The sequence below is a fragment of the Lepidothrix coronata genome, unplaced genomic scaffold (genome assembly GCF_001604755.1).
Source record: "Lepidothrix coronata isolate B3197 unplaced genomic scaffold, Lepidothrix_coronata-1.0 Scaffold102, whole genome shotgun sequence".
NCBI lineage: Eukaryota > Metazoa > Chordata > Aves > Passeriformes > Pipridae > Lepidothrix > Lepidothrix coronata.
Window position 1 is genome coordinate 258,614 of NW_016690282.1, and position 13,187 is coordinate 271,800.

Here is a 13,187-nt window from a genome sequence, read left to right on the forward strand (position 1 = left end):
TAACAATGTGTAATGTTTATACTTATGTATAATGAATATCCATGTAGTAGCTGGAAATAAATGTAGAACAAATGTCTTCATTGGGTGTGACAGGCGTTGGGAGTTGTTGGACCCCTTCCCTGATCACCCAGCGCTGAATTTGCTTTTATCATATAATAAAATTCTGATTGGAAATTGCCCGATTGGGTTTCTGTTTCTCACAAAACGTTTACGTGTGGTTTACTACGTTCCTACCTTACCCTGCGCTCTTTTAAACCCCAGTGCCACATTATCTGTTACGACCCGTGAGCGTGGGCACCGAAGTTCTTGACAAGCCCCAACAGACGTTTCCATGTTTCTGTCTTTCCGCGCATCGCCGCCCGCGTACCTTTCTGGCCCCGTTCGCCGCCCGTAGCAGTGCGCGCGCACCACCCGCCCTCTCGCGAGATCTGGAGCGGGGCGCTTATAAAGGCGGCGCGTGGGTGGAGCGGCCCTTCCGGCGGGCGCGGGGACAAGATGGTGGGTGAGAGGGCCCGACACGGCCGCGCCGTCCCACTCCATCCCCCGGCATCGCCGCCAGCCTGGCCCCGGCCACCGCACGGCCCCGCCGCTGGCGCGTCTGGGCCCTGCGCGACGCCCTCCGGGGCTTATTTTGGGGCGTGGGCGAGACGTTGCCGCGGGGAGGGAGGCCAAGGGGGCGCGGGCGGCCGGGGGGGTCCTTGATGCCTCTTTTCCTGGGAAGGGGTGGTGGTTGTGGTTCTCTGGAGAGCTCACACAGTAATGTCGTTTTGGGGCTGTAAGCTTCGCTTGGCGTAACGCGTGTGGAGTATTTTTTTAAATTAAGACATACTTATTATTTGCTCCGCAGTTAGAGGTGCAATATTTACTTTAAATTTGGATGTGAGATTGAATGCATAGTTTCTTTTTGGGCTGAGAGTTCTCCAGATAAAACCCAGCCTTACATGGCGGTCAGGTTGCAGAGAGAGGCTGCAGGGATGGGATTCAAGGGAAAAAATACCGCACTTCCATCCAAAATGACGGACTCAAAGGAGGATGTTAAAATGCTGTTTTATTGAAGTTTTTGAAATTGGAATTGCTTCTGTAACACCTACTTTTATACTGATTAGCTGAAAAATGTTGTGAAGTTTTTTGTGCTCAGTTTTGTAGATTTGTGGGGTGGACTAAAATTATGGTGGCTTGCTGTGGCCAAACTGCAGCTTCTGTGGTTCCTCAGTTACAGTGGGACTTAAAATAGGCTTGTAAGGAAAGCGATGTTAAATGTAGGAAGGACATAGTTGGGGCATGAGGATTACATTCTTATGATGGAATTCAGAAGCCACACAGCTGATAGTGAGAAGAATTTCTAGAATGCGAGTTGTCTGGTGTGTACATAATATTCGTGTTTTCAGGCGAGAGAATTGACCCTTCAGTGGGTGTAAGTGAATCCCTGTAACAAGCAGTAAGTATTTGTTTTCTCTCCGCAGTCTCACCGCAAGTTCTCGGCTCCACGGCACGGCTCCCTGGGGTTTCTGCCCCGCAAGCGCAGCAGCAGGCACAGGGGCAAAGTCAAGAGCTTCCCCAAGGATGATCCCAGCAAGCCTGTCCACCTCACTGCCTTCCTGGGGTACAAGGCTGGCATGACCCACATCGTCCGGGAAGTCGACAGGCCTGGGTCCAGTACGTGTCAGTGCTCCTCCTAATGGAGGAGGAGCGTGTGTTAATGGATGATGACAGGTGGCCTGTTCAGTAGCAGCTCTGGATTTTAGCCCTGGCTTCCGTGCCCTTGAGCGGGTGGCATATGAAGCACCTAAACCCCTCCTACTTCCATGTGAGTGCTGTTCCAGCAGCAAGACTTCCATGTCTGGCAGCCTGTGGTTAACGGTTCCGTTCCTGAGCTGCACAGTGGTCTGGTTTGGTTTAGCTGTAGGATAACAGGCTCCTTAGGATGGCTCTTCTTGATAGAGGGACATCAGTCAAGTGCCTTTGTCATTTTTTTGCTGATTGTCCTGTCCTGAATGTGGTTCAGTTACTCACTTCCATCCATTTTGCCTGTTGGGATTTGCTGTCCTTTCTACTGAGCTAGCCCCTAATTTTTGCAAGGCGTTAAATTACCATTGAGAGTTGGTTACTTTACCTGTATCATCTCTGTGAAGAGAACTTGAACCATTTGACCTTTAACATGAAGGGCCTGGGAGTGAGAAAGAACAGGTGATGTTTAGTAGCTGATGCTGGTGTTAATTGTGCTGAATTTCTGTCTTCCTTCAGAGGTGAACAAGAAGGAGGTGGTGGAGGCAGTCACTATAATAGAGACCCCTCCCATGGTCATTGTGGGCATCGTGGGGTACGTGCAGACTCCCCGTGGTCTCCGTAGCTTCAAGACCATCTTCGCTGAGCACATCAGTGATGAGTGTAAGCGTCGCTTCTACAAGAACTGGTAAGAGAGCAGGGCCTTGGCTTGTTGCTGTCATCTCGTGCCGTGGTTTTTATTTTTTCTGCTGGGTTGCAGATGATGCTCGTACAGCTTTTTGAGGAGGCTTTTCAGCAATTAGTGTTTGGCCTTGATGAACTGGCCTAATGATATGATAGACTGTAGGGATTTCTTAGTGAGGGTGACAGCATGATGTTCGTGCCCTTCTTAGCATGGGGGTGACAGTTCTGGTTTTTGCCTGAGATGTCCTTAACAGGCTACACGTGATGATACTTCGACGGGCGGACATAAGGAAATCGCCTCTGGCGCTTGTTGTTGAGTGTCGAGTCCTGACTGTAGCCCTGTTTTCTCAGGAAAGGGGAAGACAAGTGTTACTTCTGATTGCTGTTCCAGGCACTGTTGTTGTGATTAGAAGTATGTGCATTTGCCTGAGTGTGGCTCCAGCGTGTCTAGAGCTCACAGCCTGTTTATGAACTTGGCAGCCTGAAAAGACGTCAGAGTTGAGCAATAAAGATCTCAAGGGTGTTTCAGTAATGACCTTGCTGTCGGGCACACAAGGGGGGGAAATTGTGGTATTTTGAAGCAGATGGCAGTCACCTCACAATTGCTTTAAAGGTCTGGTTTTTTTCTGTTATTGTTTGACATCTCTCTACAGTCTTTTGTCTTCTGTACTCTGAATGTTAATCTGCTTTGGAATTCACGGCAGCTCCGCTCAGCTTTGGCAATTTTGCCACTGTCTGATGAGCTCCAGGCTCCTCTTGCCAGTGGAAAAGTCATTAGAAGCTGGCAATGAGCCAAAACCAGCTAAGGTGGCAGCTCCTTCCGCTCATCCCCGGTTGCCTGGGGATTGATGAAGGGCTTAGCCAAACCTTGTCTCTGCTCTGCTCCTGAAGGCACAAGTCCAAGAAGAAGGCCTTCACCAAATACTGCAAGAAATGGCAAGATGAGGAGGGCAAAAAGCAGTTGGAGAAAGATTTCAATAGCATGAAGAAGTACTGCCAGGTTATTAGAGTCATGGCTCACACTCAGGTAAGTGCGTTCAGGACTGAAGTATGCTGGAAACAGCTGAGAGCAAGAATGAAATTTGATCCATCTCTAGGGAGATTTCTGCCCTCCCCTGCAGCCTGATGCTGACTGTTCAGCGCAACACAAATTCATTCTCTACAGAGCTGTGCTCAGAGGATGCTTGAGCAGCCTTGAGGGCAACCGCTGGCAATCTTCTGAAGGAGTGTCCAAAAGAAACTGAACTGTAGTAGGAACTTCTTGGGCTCAGTCCTTTCCTGATGCCATGTAGACCCAGACTTTCTAAATTCCACCTGCAAATAAAACCAGGCTGAACACTAACCTCTGGGGTTTGTGTGCTCAGCATTGTTTCAGGCTGCAATCTGTCTGCAAGCACTCAGAGACACTTGCTCAGCTGGAGGAGGTGTACTGCTGAGTGGTGTGGTGGTGTCTCCCCAGCTGTCAGTACTCTGCCAGGCTTTCTTGGGAGATGGAGTTAAGTCTTTTGCTGTAAGTGCAATAAAGATGTCTAGTTATGGCATGGCCGATTGTATTAGAATTAGTTTTCTGCATTAAACAGCAAAGGTAGTATTGTAGCTGCTGTTGATACTCTCACCAGTCCCTCTGTGCTAAATATAGTGGAAGTAACTGTAAATGTGACCTGACCCAAAGTGGCCTTTGGTGTGGCAAACTTTATCACAGAATGGTTTGGGTTGCAAGGGAACTTACAGATCATCTTGTTCCAACCTCCCTGCCATGGGCAGGGACACCTTCCACTAGGACAGGTTGCTCAGGGCACTGTCAGAGATGACTGAACACTTTTAAGGGAAGGTGCATCCACAGCTTCTCTGGGCAACCTGTGCCACTGACTTACCACCCTCATAATAAAAAAATTCCGTCTTGGATCCAGTCTAAATCTATCCTCTTTCAGTTTAAAACAATCTGTCCCTTGTTGTCTCCTGTCCTTCCTTGGTGGAGTTCGGTTGGTGGTTGTGGGGTTAGAGAACTCTGGTCCTATAGGTGGCATATAACTTCCAGATGCAGTGAATTGTCATTTCAGTCACAGCCTTTCTCCATGATGTAGGGCCTTGTTGAAGTTTTCTGTATTGGAAAAGGATATATATAGTAAGAAAAACCGATTAGGCTAGGACTAGAAGGGTACTTTACTTATTAATATAAGGTCCATCTTGGAAGAGTGGGAGCTGAATTTCATGCTTTCTGTTTTCTAGATGCGTTTGCTTCCCCTGAGACAGAAGAAGTCTCACCTGATGGAGATCCAGGTGAATGGTGGCACTGTTGCAGAGAAAGTGGATTGGGCCCGGGAGAAGCTGGAACAGCAGGTGCCTGTGTCAACTGTCTTTGGCCAGGATGAGATGATAGATGTCATTGGAGTCACCAAGGGCAAGGGATATAAAGGTAAACACGTGGAAGTTCTTCTCTTTTTGATAGGATACAGTTTTTAATGAAATCCTAGCCTTGAGTTTTCACAAGCATGTGTGCCAAGGGCTGGAGAGGTAGATCCATATTGCTGTCACAGTTCAATGATGAGACCGTGGAATGAGCGCTGGGCACAGCGCCTGACATCTGTGAGGAGTCATTCCATGCTGCCTTCCTTCTGAGAACACAACCCAGGGACAGCCAGGGGGGAGCTTCACCAGGAAATTAATTCCTGGGAAGCTGAATCTGGGCTTCCTTTTGGGGACTATAGCTTGAAAGGTGGCTTAAACTCTGGTTTGGTGACAGCTTGACAACACTGCTTTGGTTCGTTGCAGGCGTGACCAGCCGCTGGCACACCAAGAAGCTGCCGCGCAAGACTCACAGGGGCCTGCGCAAAGTGGCCTGCATCGGCGCCTGGCACCCGGCACGGGTGGCCTTCTCCGTGGCCCGGGCTGGGCAGAAGGGCTACCACCATCGCACCGAAATCAACAAGAAGGTTTGTGTCTCTGAGCTGCTGGGAGGAAACAAGAGCTGGCTGATGTGACTTGCTCCGTGACAGTGAACGGAGTGGAGAGATTTGCTTTGCATGTTTTGCTCTGTTAGAGTGTCATCCTGGGGACAGTAACCACAGTCTGTTGTGTTGACTAACTGTAAGATTCTTGTTCGGTTTTAGATCTACAAGATTGGCCAAGGTTACCAAATCAAGGATGGAAAGCTGATCAAAAACAATGCATCAACTGATTATGACTTGTCTGACAAGAGCATTAACCCTCTGGTGAGTTGCTGCAGCTCTGCACTGAGAGTCTTCTTATGAGCTGCAATCCTAAGGGGCAAATGGGCCTGGTATAAGTTGCAAAATAACTGAATGAAGAGCTCCTGAGATAAAACTCTGCTGTGGGAGGTGTTGTTGCTTAGTCAGTCTCAGTATTGACTTGCATAACTTGCAAACTGAATTTATGTGGCAGTAGTACAGAGATGTTACAAACCTAGGAATTGTACTTGTAAATTTAAAAGGAATTAACTCAGCAAGGAGAGCAGCTTTTGCTGTTTTGTCAGCTTCTTCTGCTGTTCTTAACAAAAGTCTTACAGCAGCAAATAAATTGCTCTATCAAGAAATTTGACTACTGAAAGGCAGTACTGGAAACAGGATTTCAGTAAATGTGGGAATGGCCAAGGTCCAGAAATGGGACAAGAACATCAAACTGTAGACAGATGTGATCACTGGTCCTGTTTTGTACAGGCACTAACTGTTCTCTCCTTGCTCAGGGAGGCTTTGTCCACTACGGTGAAGTAACCAATGATTTCATCATGGTGAAGGGCTGTGTTGTGGGGACCAAGAAGAGGGTCCTAACCCTGCGCAAGGTGAGTAGTGCAACCTGCTGTCACGTGGGCTGGAACAGCTTAAGTGAGCTGTACTGCCTCTGGTGCAGGCGTGTTTGCAGCTGTTGGGAATCATACAGCCTGCTGGAAAGAAAAGCCCCACGTGCCCAAACCCACCTCATAGTAATGACCTTGGGAGTGGCATGAGGTCCTTTCCCTGGTTAATTCAGTCCAGGATTGTTTAGGCTTAAGAATTCTTAAGGACCATAAGGACACTGGCAGCCTGACTGGGGCTCACCTGCTGCAAGCTGACCAACCTCAGAGGCCAAGGGTGCAGGATAGGATAGGTAATTGTCAAGTACTCCTTGCACAATGTCGCAGCTGAAGTCTGAGGTCAGAGTGACTGAAGAGGCATTAGACATAGAGGTGACAAGTAGCCAAGAGTACTGGCAGTCTGGAAGGATGCTGCTGCATACTCACCAGGCATCTCTCTTTGTAGTCCCTGCTTGTGCAGACCAAACGCCGGGCCCTGGAGAAGATTGACTTGAAGTTTATTGATACAACCTCCAAATTTGGTCATGGCCGTTTCCAGACAGCTGAGGAGAAGAAGGCTTTTATGGTAAGGGCACTTCCTGGTACCTTTGTGTTGTATACCACGATATTGTGTCTAATGGCAGCTGACAGCTTGACCTTTGGGCTGTCACATGGCCAAAATTTCTGTGAAACAAAGTGTGTCGCTTCAGTCAAGAGGCCTCCTGTCAACTTGGCCATAACTGTAGCTGGCCTGGGGTCTCACCTCCCCTATGACAGTACTTGGTGTCTGAGGGGTGTTGCCATGTTTGGGCACAAGTTGTTCAGTGGCGAAGCGTGGAACAAGCAGTGCTCCAGTACCTGTAAGAGCAGCTCTGGAGGATGGTGCTCGCAGTGGTTGGCATTCCCAGTTTGTCACTTACTGGAGAAAGCAGCTGGGAGTGGGGCCCTTGTCAGGGTGGAGCAGTGCTGTGCTCGGGCCTGCGCAGGAGCCTCCCCGCCAGGTGGCACCAGCGTCGCTGCTCTGGCGCATCCAAAGTCATCTGATCGGTGCAGTGCGGCTGAAACCTCTGCCCGTGGGGACGGGGCTTAGGGTTTACAGTGGGTTGCAACATGGAGGGCTTTTTTTTTTCTTCGCCTTGATTTCTTTGCAGCAAGAGGAAGAGAAATTACATCATTGTAATTGGGATGTGATGTCTTTGGTGCAGACTGCTGTTTACATAGTTTGGTTTTCATGGTTTTTTGTTGTTTTTTTTTTTTTTTTTCAGGGACCACTCAAGAAGGATCGTATTGCAAAAGAGGAGACGGCTTAATTGGGTCGAATGGTCCTGTGGCCTGTGTGCTCTCAGACCAAAAAATAAATATTTTAAACAGATTAACTTTGGCTCTTGGTTTATACATTGCTGTGTCAAGTCTGGTACTCACTGCAGGTTCTACCTGTGGGACCAACCAAACCAAAGAAGCAAGTAAAGCTCAAGTTCATGAATATCCACCTTGTAGCAGGGTTCCTCTAATAAGAATGAAGCTGCTATCGCTAGTTTTGGAGAGCAAATATTTTGGGGCAGAGCGAGGCTTCTCTGGTCGTGTGAAGTAAAGCAGCAGGAGCTCTAAATGTGTTTGCACTTACTGAGGTGTTACCTCACATGTTAATCCTCTGCTGGATGGCTGGAGAGCTTCATGTCAAATGGGTTCTTAAATAAACTGCTTCAGACAGTTGAAACCACTATATTTTAGTTAGGTGGCTGGCCCTTGTTGCCATGGAAACCTTCCAGTGTCTGTATGACAGGGGTTGTAACCTGCAGGTTTTGCAGATGCAATTTTTTGCTATTCCTGAGAGCAGCAAAAGGCAGCAGGTACTGTGACAAATTGGGAATTCTCAGCAACTGGCTATTCCTGAATCCATATCCTTTACCTGGTGAATGGTGACAGGAAGCAGGCCTGCCTGGATGGGGAGGAGGATGACTTCTGTATCCCACCCTCTGAGAAGGAGGGAGAGCAGTGAGTGCCACTAGTGTTGTCACTGCCTGACTCAAAATAATAGATGGTTTGGTGTATCCTTCACTGACTATAATTGGAGATGTGGCCACAGTTGAGGCAGTGACTCCAGACCTTCCCACTGAAGTGTAGTGCAGTCCTGAAACAGACCTGGCTTTGTGCTATTTGCTCTTCACTGAAGTGCAGAAAGGTGGGATGTAGAGATTTATTTCCTGTGGAGATGCATGAGAGCCTTCTAAGAGTTAAAAGGTGGCAAGAAGGAGGAAAAACATTTACCTTGTTTCCCTAGAAACCAGACTGGGTGACTGCTCAAGCTGGCTGCCTTTCTGTCAGCCTCATTTAACACATGAACCTGCTGGCTGATTTCAGCCATGTGAAATAAGAGGTCTCACCTGCTAAATTTTTTTTTCCCTCTCACAAATCTCAAATCAGCGGGTACATAGAGAATAACCTTGAATTAGTATTTCCCTGATGCAGAAAAGTGGAATTCCCAACCTCTCCATCCTGAGGCTGCAGATTTATGGGCAGCTCTGAGGAATGAGGTCTCTCCCCTACCTGTTAGTGAGCCTTAGGTGGGCTTTTCAAGTTTTTAGAGCTGGTATGTGCTAGGAACAGCATGCCTCTGAGCCAACCCTGTCTGCCACTGTTGCTTCTATCACACCATCCAAGGGAATTGGGATTATTAGGATAAATGGATGTGTTGGGGGGTGAGCATCCATGACAAACTATGCACTACTGTGGTGAAAATCTGTGAAAGCACCTAATGTTACCAAACGACACCTTGTGATGGGAGCTCTGGGGAGACTGGGGAGGTGCTGATTGTATTTTGAAGTGACAATGGCAAAGGAGGTAATTTTTAGTCAAACTGGCATCTAAGTAGATGGAAGCAGTCCTGAAGAAAAGTCCTTGTTGAAGATGCTTGGCATGTCTGGAAGGAGGAGTTGCTTTGTCTTTGACTCTAGTCTTGGACTTGAGTTTGTTTATTCTTGAAGTGATTGTTGCTGATCGATAAAACACCGGATGGGGGAAGAAAACCCACAAAAGCGGTTTCCTGGAATCCTGGGGACATCCAGCGTCAGGAGGTGGCGCTCCTCCCTCTGCAGATGGCATGTGAGACACTTGTCCCCGATGGCTTGCTGGTGGGACTGGCCTGGAGAAAAGTGCTGCTTAGCCGAGGCTGAGTCATCCGGGCTACGTGAGCCCTCTCGGCCCCTCTGAGGGCTCCCTGAAGCCCCACGATAACACCCAGGCACTTTGCTGGGGAGCTCCTGGGATCTTGATTTGGGATATCCCTGCCAAGCCACGTGGCTGGGGAGCAAAGCCAGGGGATGCCAAGATGGCTTTGGCAAAGCCTTGTGCTCCTAAAACCTGGGTCCACCCTGCAGCCCTTGTCCCCCAGCCTTCCTGCTCCTCTGTTTTGGGGACAGTCCCCAGTGCAATAGGCAGCAATTGTTGCAGGTCAAACACTGGTTCAGAAGCTCCTGAGAGCTAAGAAATGGTTGAGGATGACTGACGTTTTTAAATGACCTTCAGCTTTTACTCTTCGGCACTGTCATTTCATTCCCTGCAGCTCCATAAATGCCTTGGTGGTGCTTCTTGAGCTCATCTTCCCTGCTTCAAAACGTCCAACAACATTGCAGCCTGGTCAGAAAAGATTCTTCACCCTGGTGAGACACAGACCAACTGGAGAGGACAGGAGGACAGGGACAGCCCTGACCCTGCCAAAATAACATTGGGTGCCGTGGGAACGTGCCCTGTCCCAGCTGGTGGTGGGAGGGCTGCGGCTGGGAAGTGGGACTGGGTTTCACCCCCAGCACCCGGTGCTCCCCAGCTGCCAGCAGCTCAGGGGCTGGGACCCAGGGCTCCTGGTTGGGGGGCCGCTTTTCCAGCAGCATCTGGCTCCAGCACTGCCTCTTTCCCTTGCTGGAGATGAAACGAGATGCAGCTGGGATGCTGGAGCGGAGAGCTTAGAAGTGTGTTAGGATGCCTGGGAGGGGGAAAAAAATTGGGTTCAAGCTGAAGGTCTTGGCTCCCACAGTCAGCTTCACAAGTGGCCCAGCTGACACCCTGCCTCCCACCCCAGCCCCCGCCTTTGATCCCAGTGACAGGCAGGGAACTTCAAATATGCTTGATGGGGGAGAGCGGCTGACAAAGGTGCCCCGGGGGAGCCGTGGCTGGGTTCATGCACTGCAGCAGCTTTTCTGCCAGAGCAGCTCTGCTGGGCTTTTCGAGGGCTGTGTGCGTTTGATTTGCAGCCCCCCCTGCCTGAGGACTTCTTTTGTACCTGACAACTTGCTGGCTTCTCACCAACCCTTAGATGTGCCTGTGGGACCTGGGGGGAGGGATGTGGTGGGGAGGTGGGTCCCCACAGAGGCGCTCTCTGCATGAGGCAAGGGGGTGGCAGGTGGCCCTGCTCCAGGATTGCAGCCCTGTGGGCACTCAAGCTCCCAGCGCCAAGGCAAAGCCAAAGCCGAAGCTCCCCCATTCCCATGGCCACCAGAACCTCCTTGACATGGGGATATCAGTGGTCGCTGTGCAGCGCTGCTCCACAGCTGTGTATGGGACTTATGGGAGCCCATGTGAGTTTTGGGAAGTCTTTTCATCCTCCCCCCAGTGTGGTGCTGGGGAATCACATGTTTCTGTGGCGACCGACGGGTGCAGTGGGGAAGACTAAATTTATCTTCTACAGTCTCCCAACTTCCCCAAAACACAGTGCGGGGCTGTCCTCCCATCCCAGCAGGGACAGCCCCCGTGCCAGGGTCCCCTGGATGCCCATGTGCCACTCAGCCCTCCACAAGCCCCAAAGAACTTCAGTGTTGGGTAGCACTCTTGGTAGCACGTGTGGTACCAAATTCAAACCCAAGGATTGAATCAGGAAAAGGCATAGGCGCAAATCTTGCCCAGTGACCTAAGGGATACAGGGACACCTCTCCGAGGCTGTCCACTAGGCTCAGGCATCACTTCATACCCAACTGCGCCATCACAGGCCTTTTTAAACATATATTTTTTGATTTCTTTATTGACACCAACAGCAGTAGAGACTGAATTAAGCCAACAGGGGCTGTTCCTTCTGGGCACAGCCATGCAAGGAGAGGCTATGCCCACATACATCATTCCACAGGGATAATTCCCCCTGGCTTTGTGGCTGGAGCTATCTGCTGTGTGCTATGCTCCTATCTGCTGCCATGTTCAAGGGGTGGATGGAAACCAAAGTTCATTTTTCCCCTTGGGAATCAGCCAGCAACTGGGGCTCTGGCAGACCAGGTCGGAGAGGAGCTGTTGATGGCGGGAGGTATTTATAATCTTTGTTTGGTTCCAGCAAGGCTGGACGCCCACTCCCGCTTCCCTCCATACAATGAGATCAAACAGCTCCGGGACATTTCCTTGCTCCTTGCAGATGAAATTCTTGCATCTGCCGACCTGCTCCGCCCTGCCTGGGACTGCAACCTCTTCCTTTGCTTGAAGACCTGGAGGGTTTCTGCTGCTGTTTCTTCTGCCCCTGAATAAGGGAATTTTCTCATTTTTCCCACCTCGCCCCCCTCCATTTTCAGAGCTCATGCGTGACAGGTCAGGACTGGGACTGCAGCACCTTCTCCATCTCACCTTCATCCCCTTTCCCACTTTTGAGGGTCCTCAGCCAGGTCTGATGGCTCGTGCGCAGGCTCTGCACTCTGTGCATCAGTGCAGACAAGTGGCAGGCAAGAAAGCAGGAGTGTGCTTGCTCACGGCAAGGGCAAGGTGCTCAGCAGGAATTTGTTTCAGTCCCACATATCCATCCTCTTCCTTGGTGCCTGGCCCTGGTGACAAGCAGAGCCAAGGATAGGGTGAGGTCCTAGGAGTGCAGTACAGCTGCATTGGGCAGGTTGTCTGCATCCCTAGTGATGTGGAGGCAGGATGTGCATCCTTGCTGTTGGAATCTGCTGCTGCTGGCCCCATCCCAGCCAAGGGCCCTCACCATGCAGCCATGTTGGGGATTTCCCCAGACTCTTTCCCCAAAGGCCATTTTGCTCTGGGAATCCCTCCCAGGTGCTCAGCAATTGGAGACCACCACCACTGCTACCAGTGATGCAGAAGCGACAGAGCTCAGCATTCCTGGGGAAGCACCGAGCACTGACAAAGGCCATCTGTCCCCCGGTCTCTGCTTGGGGCAGAGCGGAATCATGCCCTGGCACTGGCAAGCAAAGGGGGTGGTGAGCAAATACCAGCCCAGCTTTACCTGCCTCCCTTGCAAGAGGAGCTTTCTTGGGGGGCAGGAGCAGGCTCTAAGGATACTCACCAGCCAGCAGAACCTGTGGCTGGCCATATCCTATCCCAAGCCAGGTTGTGCTTTCCTGTCCAACTCCCAAGCAGGGATCCACTGTCCTCTCCCAGCAGGAGCCTTCCCAGGTGTCTCCGGTGTCAAGGGGCTGCTGGTGTGGCAGGGGGGCCTGGCTGTGGGCAGGGCATGCAGCTGCTTTTCATGTCCCTCCTCACGGCACGGCTCACACTTAATCTTTCAGCAGGTCCCTATTATCTAGGGGTAATTATGGGTGCCAGGTTTGGGGCAGCCAAGAGGGAGTTTTAGTGGTGGGGAGATGGCAGGGAACAGCATGGGGACAGTGAGTGACTGGAGAAGGACAGAGCAGGGTGGTCGCTAGCCAGATTTTGACACCTTCACAGCATCTCTTCCTGAAGCATGCTGGGGTTTCAGGCTGTGCTTGGAGGGCCAAAATGCACACATCACCCCCACTTCAAGCCTTCGGCATCCCTTCTTCAAACCAAGCCTTCGTCCCAAAAGGAAACCCTAGGTAATGTCCCCCATGCCTTCCTGCTCCTCCTTTTTGCCCCAGGTTGCTGAGCCGGGTCTCTCCACTGCGGAGGCGTTGGATGTGTGCCAGAGGAAACAGGGGAGACAGCGGCAGGGCAGGGACCCAGGTGCAAACCCACACAGGTAGCAGGGCTGTGACTCAGCCATCCGAGAGAAAGCGCCGCGGTGCCCCAGCCGTCGGCACGGCCG

The 13,187-nt window shown here is 50.7% G+C and overlaps 2 protein-coding genes across 2 annotated transcripts in view; one reads left to right on the forward strand and one right to left on the reverse strand.

Moving 5' to 3' along the window:
• The window catches only part of SYNGR1 (synaptogyrin 1), a 25,220-nt gene extending 24,850 nt beyond the window's left edge, over positions 1-370 (reverse strand). The window contains exon 1 of the mRNA XM_017823350.1: positions 240-370. Coding sequence (XP_017678839.1) covers positions 240-269 — 30 coding nt within the window. The 5' untranslated portion in view covers positions 270-370. The remainder of the gene's footprint in view (positions 1-239) is intronic.
• Positions 371-375: 5 nt separating this feature from the next.
• On the forward strand, positions 376-7,570 carry RPL3 (ribosomal protein L3). Its single transcript, XM_017823347.1, has 10 exons — positions 376-498; positions 1,464-1,656; positions 2,245-2,413; positions 3,301-3,436; positions 4,639-4,825; positions 5,182-5,342; positions 5,520-5,621; positions 6,113-6,208; positions 6,666-6,785; positions 7,465-7,570. The coding sequence occupies exons 1-10, from the start codon at positions 496-498 to the stop codon at positions 7,507-7,509; spliced, it is 1,212 nt and encodes a 403-aa protein (XP_017678836.1). The 5' UTR covers positions 376-495; the 3' UTR covers positions 7,510-7,570.
• Positions 7,571-13,187: the final 5,617 nt, after the last annotated feature.

Coding starts and splice junctions, on each gene's coding strand:
- RPL3 (XM_017823347.1), top strand. Junction 1,657..2,244: donor AGTCGACAGGCCTGGGTCCA/GTACGTGTCAGT, acceptor GTCTTCCTTCAG/AGGTGAACAAGAAGGAGGTG. Junction 3,437..4,638: donor GAGTCATGGCTCACACTCAG/GTAAGTGCGTTC, acceptor TCTGTTTTCTAG/ATGCGTTTGCTTCCCCTGAG.